Raw genomic sequence first — 12,546 nt, 5'->3', positions numbered from 1 at the left:
TCCAGCAAGACAGAAAAGTCTTGTATTACTTCCATTTTCCTCCTTCTGGGAGAGGAATGAGGAAGATAAGCAAATGCTAATGTTGCATTCCAACCAAGTAACATTTAAAGATTGCATGCATAATTGCACAGAGGTACATACACACACAGGTTGTACAAACCAAAGGGAGCATGAAACTGTCATCTGTTTTTAAAGGATAAAGAAATCCTCATTTTTTATCATGACATCCCAAAAAAGGGGTAACATTTTAACAATGCCAAGATTTATTGTCAGCATAACTGCCAAGATTACACTGTACTTACATATTGTTTAAGTATTACCAAAGGATTATGCCAGCACCCCAAAATCAAAATGTACTTGGAAATTACAAATACAATCTAAATATCACATTCCATCGACTATCCTCACTCAAAAATGAACCTTCAGATACCAGTCTTTCTAAAACAGCGCTGGTGTGAATAATTGTGCTCTCAATCTCCAGGTTACCTAAAGATCAGGTGAAAGAACAGCAGTGGTGAATGGCTGAGAGTCAGTAGGCTTCAGCTGCATGTTTCTATCAGCTCTGCATGAGCAGATCTGATGCTGGAAGCACTTGTGCTTCCTAACAGCTTTCACAGCTCAGCTAGTACAAAATATTTCAGATTGGAAGTGTGTGTGTCATGCCAGGGCACAGCGTTCTCACTGCTCCCCCTCACTGCGGCAGGGGACCTAGACAATGGAGTCTGAGGAGTCCAACACGCTTTACTTTAAATAAATTAATTAATAAATACACAAACTTCCATGTGAAAAAGCAGACTGATGCTTCCTTTTTTTCTCACCTCAATAAAAGCTGCCACCTCCTGCAGAACCAGGTTCCATTCCACCTGGTCCTCAGTATTGAAGCGATGGGTGTAATCTTCAATTTCATCTGACAGCTCCTAAGTGCAAAAAGTCCAAAGGAAGCAGAATAATAAGTGACTTTTTGGGAGCTGCAGGCAGCTCTGCTTTAGGGCTGATGCATCTCATCAATCAAATTAAAAAGTATTGATTGTTGTTGCCCGCAGAACCACATCCCAAACAGAACCTGGCCAAAAATCAGCCTAACATATGCTGCTTCAGGAGCCAAGACTTCCTGAGCCATTTCTATGTATTTTGACAACACAAAATATGAGTGAAAACAAGTGCCATTCCTTGCCCTTGGGACTAAATCAAGTTCAAATGTATAAAGACAAGCACAGCTCTGTCATTGGTTGTTACTGTAAGCCTGTTAATAGGACTCAAATTTAAGGTTACAGATAACTTAAGACAGGATTGGGAAGTGAATGGCATGTTCTTTCTGGCTGTTGTCTCTACTAGTTCATGCTGTGCAATTTTTGGTGCTCATCCCACTGAATACAGGCAGCTAGAAAGCAATACAACTGGCACAGAAATACCACATTCAGAGGCTGTTTATAGCATCGCAGAAAGCAGGGTTTGGGTTTGCTTTGTTTTGGTTGGGTTTTTTTTGTTTGGTTTTTTTTTTTGGGGGGGGGTGGAAAGGATTGTGGGTGAGCCCTTGGAGGGTGGGATTTTTTTTTGTCAGAAACAGGCAGACTCTCCAGCTCCAGACAGCAGGACTATTTGAATATTTTCTGAGTCTTAAGTCTTTTCAAAAAAGAACCAGCAAGTCATTTCAGTTAGTATTTTATTATAAAGCAATTATTATGGTCTAAGCTATTCCCTTAACTCTAAATCTATTGAAAATTCACTGCCCAAAGACTTACTCTGATCTGCACACTGGTCCTACCTGTGGCCCCTCCAGAGATCCCATTTTGCAGCAGTTCAGATGAGTAAGCCTTCCCCTAGCTGGTGGTATGGAGGCACACAGGTCCCCTCCTTTCCCTATTCCATGATAGTGTCTACAGTCTCTCTTGGTCTTGCATATTATAGGTCTTCTGGGAGGTGTGAAATACATGGTAGGGGTTTGCTGTAGATGGTGGGAGACTCAACACCAGACTGGGGAGGAGCAGAATACTTTGCTGAGCAGTGAAATCAAAGTGGGAGGCATTTGATTTTCTTGGAGAGGGAAGGCCATGAAGATGGGCAGGTTTGAGCATGGTGGAAGCCTCTGTCTGACCTGGAAGAGGTGAGGGGCATAAGGCTAGGAGATACATTGCCCCAAAGTGTTCAGGTAGCTGAAATGTGCAATATGAAGTCACACTGGAAAAGGGTTTATGCAAAACCAAACTTAAGATATTTGCCTTCTGCCAATAAAGAACATCTTGCTATCCAAAAACATAGGTCATTTATGTCTATGAGGCACTGAACAGACATATCAGGATGTCTCTCTTAACCTGCAGCCCCTGAAGCCAAATTCAAGTGAGTGAGTTGCAGGTGTAATGCTAACGAGGAAAGCAGCAACATCCGAAATCTTGCGTCTGATATTTCAAATGAGTGAGGCTCTCCCCTGGATTGCAAAAGGGAAGAGCTATACACACTACCAGCTGTACTGTACGCGTGCAAAATGCACCTCTTCCTCATACATACAATTTACCTTTACAAGGTCCTTTACAACATCCATTTTGTTGAGCAAAAGACAAACTACTATAAACCTTGCATAGTACCGAAGCTTTTTGACCACCAATTCAGGCCTGAAAAAGAAAAAATGGAGAACACTTAAAGAGTTGTTATAGGAAAGGATTACAATGGCAGATTGGTAAATCAAAGCATCGTTAAAGAACATTATATTCCACTTCATCACCACCACAACATATGCAGTAAGATTCACCTCTGCATGGTTTCATCGGGAAAGGGAAAAAGAACTGCAAACTGGGACAGATTCTCTCCTGCCTCTGAGTTCTACCTGGCATGGGAAAGGGCCTGCAGGAACCACTGTAGTACACAAAACCTAGTAAAACTCAGAAGCAGGAGAAATCCATGGGGTTCCAGTCAACCAAGGCCAAGTCCCTCGAGTGCTTCCAACTTGCCAACTTGGCATGTAACTCCATACCTCAGAGACTCTCAGCATTAAAAAAAGATATCACTTCTATGGATCTTCCTCAGCTGTAGAGATGTAGAGATGTGACCTATTGGCCAGTACGTAAGACTGAGGGCAACCTTGATGTGTCATAGCATCCCTATGAGCTAGCCCCACCTGAGGAACATACTCAAAGGAGGCACCTCTCTTGTTACTTTCAGGAATCACTCATGCACACACAGGACCACGTTTCTCTTGTTAGTTGTGCTGGGGCTGCAGAACTGCCAGCAACACCACAATTATGAGATGCTTTGATTAGAAACAGGTTCTTGTACTCCCTCAACTCACTCAGGCAGAACCAAAATAATCTTCCAGTTCCAGAACACTACTGAGGCAATTCCCAGTAACAGCACTGATAACAAGGGCTGAGAAGAACAAAGTTGAGCAGCAAGAGACCCTTTTGCTGTAGCTGAAGGCAAGTGAAAATCCTTTTAGTCTTCTGACAAAGCTCTCCATTTGCACTTGCCCATTTAATCGGAGTTGCTGGATTAACAGACTTCCTCCAACAACACTGCCCTTACTCCAGTTCTTTCCCCTTAATCAGTTTACAATTAATTGCTGTGTCTGCCCACTGCCCTAGTCCTGAAAAAAACAGGTCAAAAGTCATACCTGTCTTCTTTATTGACTTGGGAGTAATACGATCTTTGTCTAATTGCTGAATAGAAAGAGAAGGCCTCATTCAGGTAGCTGGTTTCAGATGTCCGCAGGCTGTAGAGAAAACACATTAGCTCACTGCTTCAAGAAGAGGTGGATGTTAGACCCTTCCTGGTTCCTCAGGTGAGCTCAATGAAAGCTTGCTTCCCACTCTCTGTGTATGCTGGCAAGACAGATTCCAAAGGCTGGATTTTATCTGCCCATTTAAGATAGCCAGCAAAGACAAGAGCAACCAAACCTTCATGTCTTCAAGATCTGGCTAGAACCAAGATTCTGGCTCATTCAGAAGAGCTTCAAAAGGAGCAACTTGAAATGCCCAACCTGGTAATTTAACCTGTTCTCAAGGTGTCCTGCATTGTGCATTTAGACTGCTTTCCCCACCATGCATGTCGATGGATTCACTTACTAATAATGATAGTAGAGTTGCCCAATCTTGGAGGCAATTTCCCCAATTTGCCACCGCTTTAGGCCGTACCGATTGTCTAGAACTTGCCTATATCAAGAGAAGGAAAAAGAGAATTTAAGCGTATCCCATTCATTTCCTAGAGCAGCACACCACCCAAGCCAAAAAACCATTCTACAGCCTGCTTTTCTTACTGACACTGGCATTCTCTATGACTACAGACCATCTGTGGCACAACTATGTGCACAACAGCAGGGCCACGTGCCAAAAGGAGAAATTATACAGCACCAGCTGTATCCTTATATCCCCACTGGGACTGGGGCCTCAAGCACTACACAATACCAAGAGAGAGAGAGAAATATTAGAAAGTCCAGTGGTGATGGATCTCTAGACCATGCTCTTACCTATGCTGCTGTTGAAATTTCCACAGTTTGGTGTAAACATCAAATGTTCGCCCAAAATAGGACTGCCACTGCTTCTGTCCATACTGAGGTAAATCCCTGAAAAAGACAAGTGACAGATGCAGAGAACATCCTGCAAGTACTCAACCAGCCCAGAATGAGGGTGGCAGACTCCAAATCAGAGAAGGAACGGGTTTTTGTCCATTTAGAGTTGACACAGCCTTGACCAATTCATTACAGTTCTGTTTGTCAGAACACCTGCAGACCCACATTCACATTTCCCTGTAACTAGAGCAACTGAAATCTGGGCAGGAGAGTTCTGGGTTCAAACACTGGACCAGGACTTGTTTCACACTTGCTAATGGCACTGCTGTAGTAGACAGGTAGTATGTTGGAAACGCCATGTTACACTGAGGTCATACACAGAAAGACTCTGCACTCAGACTGTCTGTGCATCTCACTTGCCGATTCCCACTCTCAACCTGAACAAAAAAGCTTTTTAGTCTGAGATCATAGTGTGCTGGGCACAAAAGAAAGAACCCTCCAAATACTCTCCGCCTTGCAGGTCACACACAATCATTAAGAACAAAAAGGTTCTTAAGGCATGTCTACTGCCCATGTGAAAAGTTATTTCAGTTCTTTATTTGTTCTCGATTCAAGACAAAAAAGTTTCTTTTGTGAACAGTGTCCCAAGTCACTGAGCTGGTTTATGAACCCTATCCTATGCAAGAAAGAGCCAGCTGCATCTGCTAGAAGCAGATAGGAGAAGCCGCAAGCTCCCCCTTCAAAACGAGGGAAGGATTGAGAGAGACATCTGCAAGCTCCAAGGACCAAAGCTCTTTAAAAGCACCCAGTAATTGGGTGGGTTGTCCAAACAGAAAACCTGTCCCTGCTGACCTCTCCCCTATCATAGGCTGTGTGGGACTAAATTGCCCCCAGTAAGACATGAAGGGCGGGAAGGGCTGCAGAAAGGTCAACTAGGAGACAGCATGGCATGGTGGCTGAAGAAATGGAAAGAACAAGGTGGCAGAGAGGGATCTCCAGTACACCACGGCTGTAATTTTTTAAAAACTGTGTTCCACATGAGGTAGAAAATTCATACTCCTTTTGCTTATGAGTCAGGTCCACGTGTCATGCACCTAGAGAGAAACTAGCAGAGTTATTTTATAGAGGGAAACAAGTATTGGCCTTGTCCCCATACTGGCCTGGAAAGCCATTCCCGTGGCTGCTGCTGATACTATGATACAGCTGCCAAAGAAGTAGGGAAAGAAGTTGCCAAAAAGCAACTCCCTGCAAGGCTTGCGATTACCATTCTGTGCCCTGTGAACAGCTTGCAGAGTTGGCATGAGTGGGACTCCAAACAGTCCAGAGCCCATAGCATATGAGAGAGGAGCACTACACCAAGTAACACAAGCCTCGGAGCATCTTATGCAAGAGGGAGCACAACTCTGGTTCAGGAATCAGCACAGTTCTTCCACACCGAGAAGCTTATTCTGCACACGATTCTTTTCAGGGAACACGTAGCCATGCTGTGAAAGGAGAGGTGTGAAGGCACTGTGCCCACCTCCTTGGTACACTCCTCACACTGCTCTGCAGAGATTCTTCTGGCTCCCTCTCTTGCCCATCTAGCAGTGTGGAGATAATGTGTTCCTTACCCCATGCTATAGACACACTCCCTTCCTCCCTACCCCTCCAAAAGCTGAGACAGCAATGGTCAGTGGCGACAAAACAAGAAGGATTCTTTTAAATCAAGTTCAAATGAAGTAAAATCCAACAGGTTTTTTTTAAGTTAGATATTAAAAATCCTACATACAATTCAAGTTTGAAATTCTTACAGCCTGAAAGAATTATAAGCTATAAGAATTGTAGGTAGTTTAATTTTTTATATTATGTAAAAGTCTTGACTGTTTAATGTAAAAAGTTAAACTACCTACAATCTATTAGAATAAATATATTAGTCTGCATGTTTACCGCTGAAGTTTTACAGAAAAATCAAACCGATAACTGGCAGAAATCACCGGCTGAGCACCGAACAATTCTGGTTCTAGAAATGCTAACTGCCAGCTTTTGACAATAATGGCCTCTTCTGCAGGTAGAGAGAATATTTTATTTTTTTCAGCTTATGACTAGTTCCACTGAAATGACTAGTCCATTCAAAGTTGAGAAAATGACAGGGAGCTAAAAAGAAAAGCAGAAAAGCTTGCTTTCCCCTCCCAATCTCGGAATAATACCTAGGTGCGAGAGGATGTGATGCGTGTTCTAAAGCCTTGTAGAACAGCAATCAGAAGGAATCAATTCAACTCACTAACAAATACCCAAATACATCAGGTTCAATGCAAAACATGCTTTGCATTTAAAACCATTTCCTTAACTTATTCAGCATGGTTAAACCGCTCCTATTTCATTAATAAAAATCCTTGTTTTGGGCATAGATTCATTTCCAATTTTCTTCCAAATACAGTGTGACACAACCAAGTAGAAATCAATTATTTAATTAAACAGAAATACTGCATGCACCATTTGCTAACATAATCAAAACGTAAAAACGAAGGAACCGAACACTGTATGTTAGAAGAGATAATTGTTGAAACAAACGTATAAGGATAAGAATTGAGTCTTCCTGGTTAGTAAATCACACACTACACTCAGAGAGCAACAGTTTCAGTGGTTAACGGGCAATTAGACTCTGCTACTTTTGGGAACTAAACTAAGTACAATTACAAATACTGAAGCTGATTTATACATAAAGCAGGATTATTGGACTTGGCCATGTAACACAACCCACTCTAGGAGTAGTAATTCTGCTCTTCTACAGCAAGATAAAAGGGAGATCATATAAAAAGCCCTCCCTCCCAGCATACACACACATACTCTTCACATTTTGTCTGCGCTGTGCCCATCACACAATGAGCAGGGACTGTAGTTCTGGGGGAAGGTCCTTTGTCTGCACGCTCATTCCCTACCTCTTCACCTTGCCCTACCCTGCCTACCCAGCCTCTTCTATTCTGTGCCTGTTGCTTTGCTCTGAAAGCCCAAAACGCATCTATAAAATTCACCATTTCCAAGCCAGCTCCGCGTTTAGGGTTCATTCCAAAGAAGCTAGACAATTAACAACCAGTAACAGCACTTCTGCCCTTATAGTACACGTGAAGGGACCACTATTGTGGATAGAAACCGTTGTTTCCGCACACACATTTCAAGCAGCATGCAAGCCTAATTGCAGCCAGAATAGCTGCACAACACCATGCTGTTCCTGGGCTCCCCTGGGAACAGGGAGGGTCTCCATGGAAACAGACATCAGCACTTGTTCTTTTGATAGTATCCTGACAGCACTTCATTTATGACAATACATCACCACCGCTCTAGGTGGGGCGCCGGGGGGGGGGGTACCATTTAATGCACAGTTATTAAATCACCCTCCTTTCAATCCTACGGATTTAAAACCTGTAAACTAGCTCTATTTGCTGAGAATGGTCCCAAAGTATTGCAAAGCTTATCATTCTTGTATAACGGTGGGGCTGTTGGGCAGCTTCTCCTTCCCACCCAAGCAGATGGAGTGCACAATCCAGGTAGACAGAAAAATACATAGTGTATCTGGCAGAAGCCAAAGTTGCACTGGCTTACAGCCAAGTTAAGGAATATTTTTTTTGGACAGCACCGGATAGAAACTGTCACACACAGACATGGCTCAGAAACAAAAAGAGGAGACCTGAAAAGATCCAGAGACTTTTAGCAGGTCTATAGCAGCAATGCAAGGAGCAGGAGCTGCACTTGGATTTAACTGGGAAGCTTTCGGCAATGATGTGTAACATCTGGAGCCTCAAATTAATTCCTGCTTTGGGGAAGTGACTGGGGAAGAGGCTTAGTCCCTTCTTGTTCATGAACATGCAGATGCCCAAAGAAGGCAGGAGGAAAGCTTCCCAGCTAGTAGCTTTCTAGGCTCTAAACCCCTGTACAGTCACTGTGCTAGTATCTCTAAACCACCATGGATCATCTCCCCACAGTTCCTGTCCTGTAGTTTACTTCAAATGTATGGAAAGAACCCTCTGCCTGAGGGTCCTCAGCTTCTTCCCACAGGTGATTAGGGTGGAGAGATTTGAAAGGGGATATGGGATTGCAACCTGAATAATCCTGTTAACCTATGACTTCAGGGGCAACGTAGAGAGGAGGGTCTGGTTGTCAAGGGGATGTGCAAGGACAGAGGGCAGTTAGATAGCTCTGGAGGAAAAATGGAGAGTGCATTGTAGGAAGTAGAACCAACGGAGGCAGAGACGCTTCTTAAAGCAGGATTGTATGGGTTTCCGAATTGTGCACACTTGAAAACATGTTTTGTGTATGACAGCCACATGATAGTTCTGCAACTCTTATCCACCCACCCTGCTACTTCCTCCACCCACTGTTGTAACTCCGGTGTTTTGTGCCACAACTCTCGTTAGACAGAGAATTCAGCAACAAGGACTGCATTTTCCTTTGTCTATACAGTGCCCAGGAAATTTGAGAGCTTAATATTAATAGCAAGAATAGTCAACAGCAGACAAAATCAAAAAGCTCAGCTGCAGCTCGCTGAGGTCTGGCAGGAAAGTGTTCCCATTTCTTCCCGTGAAACAGAGTAGACATGGTTCTGACAGCCCTCTTGGTGAGCAGCAGGACAGTGCATCTTGACTGCAAACGCCTCTGGAAGCATCCACTCCTTTCTACAGCATTACACACAACACCACTTAACATGTGAATAGCAGAAGCAAAGCAGAGGCTGGTGACAGTGCCATGGCTACGGCTTTTTAGCATAGGAGACGGAACGCACTATGCATTGTTTCAAAATAAAGGAAAGCAAAGGGAAAAATGGCAGACACATGCAATTACTTTAGTTCTAAATGTAGTGTTGGGTTTTTAATAAGAGAGGGAAAGTCCTGGAAACATGACCCTCTCACTCCATACTTTAAGATGGTCAGAAAAGGGCAGCCCCACTGGGGAGGCAAGCGTGAAATGCATTTGGGAGCAGCAACCTTGGCAGATTACAACGTGTTTTCCTCAGATGCTGTATTTGGCAACTGAATTGGGAAGAAAGGAAGGAAATGCTACTGAAACAAAGACGTGGCAGGCTCAGCTCTTGTAGTTCTAGCAGCAGGAACAGCTAAGCAGCTGCCAATACATCCATAGGCTCAGTTCTGAGAAGCTCAAGTGCCCAGAAGAGGTGCCCTCCCATTTCTGCACCCCGGCAAGAACCGCTGTGTGGGCAGGGAAATCTTATGCATGCCTGCCCAGTTTGACAGTATGTGCCATTGTATGTATTATTCTACAGGAGGAAGCGAGTGCTGAAACTAGGAGTCAGGCCCTACCAAACATTGGCAGATGAGCCAGAGGAGGACAAGTATTAGCTGAGGAAATCACAATGCCTTTACACCCGTTGCTCCACTGGTAGGAATTACAGCTCTCAGAAATGCTGTGGGTGAAAAAGCAGCTATATTTCACTGAAAGAAGAGACTGCACTGGTCACATCAGGTTATATTACCGGACAGACAGGCCCATGCCATGACCCTGAAACATGGCCAATGATCACTCTGAGACACAGCGAGTCTGGCACCACTTACATTTACTGCACATATCCACTGGTATTTTTCCATTACTTTCCAGATAACAGGGATTCTCCTTCCCCGAATACCAGACAGACAACGCAGAAATCCAGCATCTGTATGTATCAGCAGGTTATCTGACACACCATATAACTACAAAGGCTTTTTCAGAGAGGACAGACAGACATTTAAAGACCCTCAGGCAGATCCCATACAGTATCTGTGGTCTCAGGCTTGGACATCAAGAATCCAAACATAAGCAGTACTGCTTCATTCTCTACAGGGTCTTGGGGACAAAGTCCTAAACAGCATATGACCAAAAACACAAGAGGATGGATGGCACATATGGTGTCAGAAGTCCTCTGAGACCACTCAGATTCAAGTTCTCATGGTCTAGCTACTAGACCCTACTTCCAAAGAGTCCTGCAGAAGGTCAAAAGGCACTCTTGCCTTTCTGCTTCCTGTTTGCTTTGTCATTTAGCTTTTGGAGCACAGGCTGTTTGTTTTGGGTTTGGTACTCCAGCTTCTAAAGCAAATTGAGAAGATCATCAATAGTTTACAGAAAAAGGGAAGAGAACATCTTTGCTCACCATCTGTGTTTGAATATCAGCAGGCCGTACAGGCCTAAACACAGCATTACTCAGAGACCAGCAAGAGGATGAATTGCCAGGGAGAGAGACTGGCTGTTAATAGTGAAGCTCAAGGGATTCTACAAAGAGAATAAGGAACAAGACACTTGAAATGACAAATATTAGCCTAGAGGGAATATCCTGCACTAAGCAGGATGCCTATGTCACTGTATGAGCTCAAGCCACTAATCTTGGAAGCTCCACCGTACCCCTCTCATTAGCTTTGACAAGGCTGCAAAACTTCCAAAATGTTGGTACAAACTGCTTTGGATAATTTGGGATTTGGCCTTTTCCAGTGCTGTTTACACATTAGCTTGTTCAAATGCCTTTAGCTCTGTCCTATGCAGCCTCTAGAAGCAAGCAATAACCCTGCACCTCTGAAAACCAAGCTTCACTTAACCTCGTTTTGATCTAATTGCTGCTGTGCAGATAGGAAGACTGAGGCACAGAGAGGAAACAGCAAGACAGAAGATGTTCTACATCTTTCCTACAGGCACCAAAATGACTGGCAATAATTTACTGTTTGAAGCAATGATTTGCTGGACCTCTAAATAAAGCATGCCTCTGCCAAATACCAGATACACAGGAAACAAAAAACATACCTTCCTTCAGGTGCAGTAAAGACAATCCACTCTGTTTTTAATTAAAACCCTCAGCCACAGATGGCCCTTTGCAACATGCTCTCAAGTCTGGAAACAGAGGGAAGCTGAGAGTTGCTCTGCTTAGAAGCAGAGAGGTGTTAACAGTCTCATGCAGTGCTTCTCAGCATATGATGTTTCCATAACCAGGATAATGCTGAAATCATCCTGGCAAGCCACTGTTTTCCACAATCCTTTGCAGTTGGATAAAAGGATCTGGTCTCACCAGGAAGCCAAGGGCATGTCTGCACCCCTCAAAATTACAGTAAGAAGCATCACAGTGAAGTATGACAAACCTGCTTTGGCATGTTACCCCTTGAAACAGTACCAATAAGTGTGTTGGAAAGAACTTCATACAGTGCTGTATGTGTATGTTCCCAGAATCTAACAAGTGCATTTTTGCAGTGTGTTGTGGGTGCTGGACCCTACTGCCTCTCTGGAATGCCAAGGGCATGAACACAGGAATAGGAATTTTATCCTAGCTTTGCAGACTTCTGGTTTAACCTCCACCTCTCTGTACCTTGGTTTCTCGAATGGTAAAACAAGAGCAATGGCATTTGTGTTCTTACCTCCCTGCTGTTTTGTAAAGGTAACACTTATAAAGTCTTTTAAAGAAGGAAATCACTGAGCATGTGTTATAGCTGTAGAATAAAGCTGGAGCTGAATTCATGTGAAACTAGATAGTGATCAGTTCTATTTCTACTTTCATTTAATTAGTTTTGCAGTTTTTTCAGTATATTAACTGCTCTTAAAACATACCTTCGGAGTTATTTTCTTTGTAGGTGAAACCACACATCCAACAGCAGTCTTGTAAGAAGGCTGTTAAAATGCTCCATGACATGACTAGTGTGCTGCTCTCACATTGCCCTCTATCGGAGGGAACCTACAATCCCATAAAGCTCACTCAACTTGCTGTCAAACTCGACACACCCCTTCTGAAATATTAGCCAAAAACATGAAAGCTGAGCAGATCTTACTGCTGTCCTGGGGTTTGCACTTCCCGTACTTTGAAGCAGCTGAGATACCAATCTTCCAGAGACTGGAAGCATAACTAGTATTGTAGGTATTCAGAGCCCTGCACGGCAGACTCCAACTGAGAGGGTTCAAGGTTAACACTACTGACTTCTCCATTTTGACTTCTCTTAGCAGAGCTGCTGACTGCAGTTACCCCTCAGGGCTCTCTGCTGCCTAAGTCCATCTCCTCTAGTGGCTGCTGTTGGCCTGACACACAAGCAATAAAACCCGTTTTTCCATGT

The 12,546-nt window shown here is 43.6% G+C and overlaps 1 protein-coding gene across 2 annotated transcripts in view; it reads right to left on the bottom strand.

Annotated features, from left to right (window-relative positions):
- The window catches only part of SCAI (suppressor of cancer cell invasion), a 68,094-nt gene that overhangs the window by 24,428 nt on the left and 31,120 nt on the right, over positions 1 to 12,546 (bottom strand). For both annotated transcript variants that reach the window (XM_019495322.2, XM_014603013.3), the window contains 5 exons: positions 4,457 to 4,552; positions 4,056 to 4,142; positions 3,605 to 3,703; positions 2,513 to 2,609; positions 819 to 917 (listed from right to left, as the gene is read on the bottom strand). In XM_019495322.2, the coding sequence (XP_019350867.1) occupies positions 819 to 917; positions 2,513 to 2,609; positions 3,605 to 3,703; positions 4,056 to 4,142; positions 4,457 to 4,552 (478 nt within the window). The remainder of the gene's footprint in view (positions 1 to 818; positions 918 to 2,512; positions 2,610 to 3,604; positions 3,704 to 4,055; positions 4,143 to 4,456; positions 4,553 to 12,546) is intronic.

The sequence above is a fragment of the Alligator mississippiensis genome, chromosome 12, assembly GCF_030867095.1.
Source record: "Alligator mississippiensis isolate rAllMis1 chromosome 12, rAllMis1, whole genome shotgun sequence".
NCBI lineage: Eukaryota > Metazoa > Chordata > Crocodylia > Alligatoridae > Alligator > Alligator mississippiensis.
Note: the sequence above shows the minus strand (reverse complement) of the source record. Positions and strands in the feature narration are given on the sequence as shown.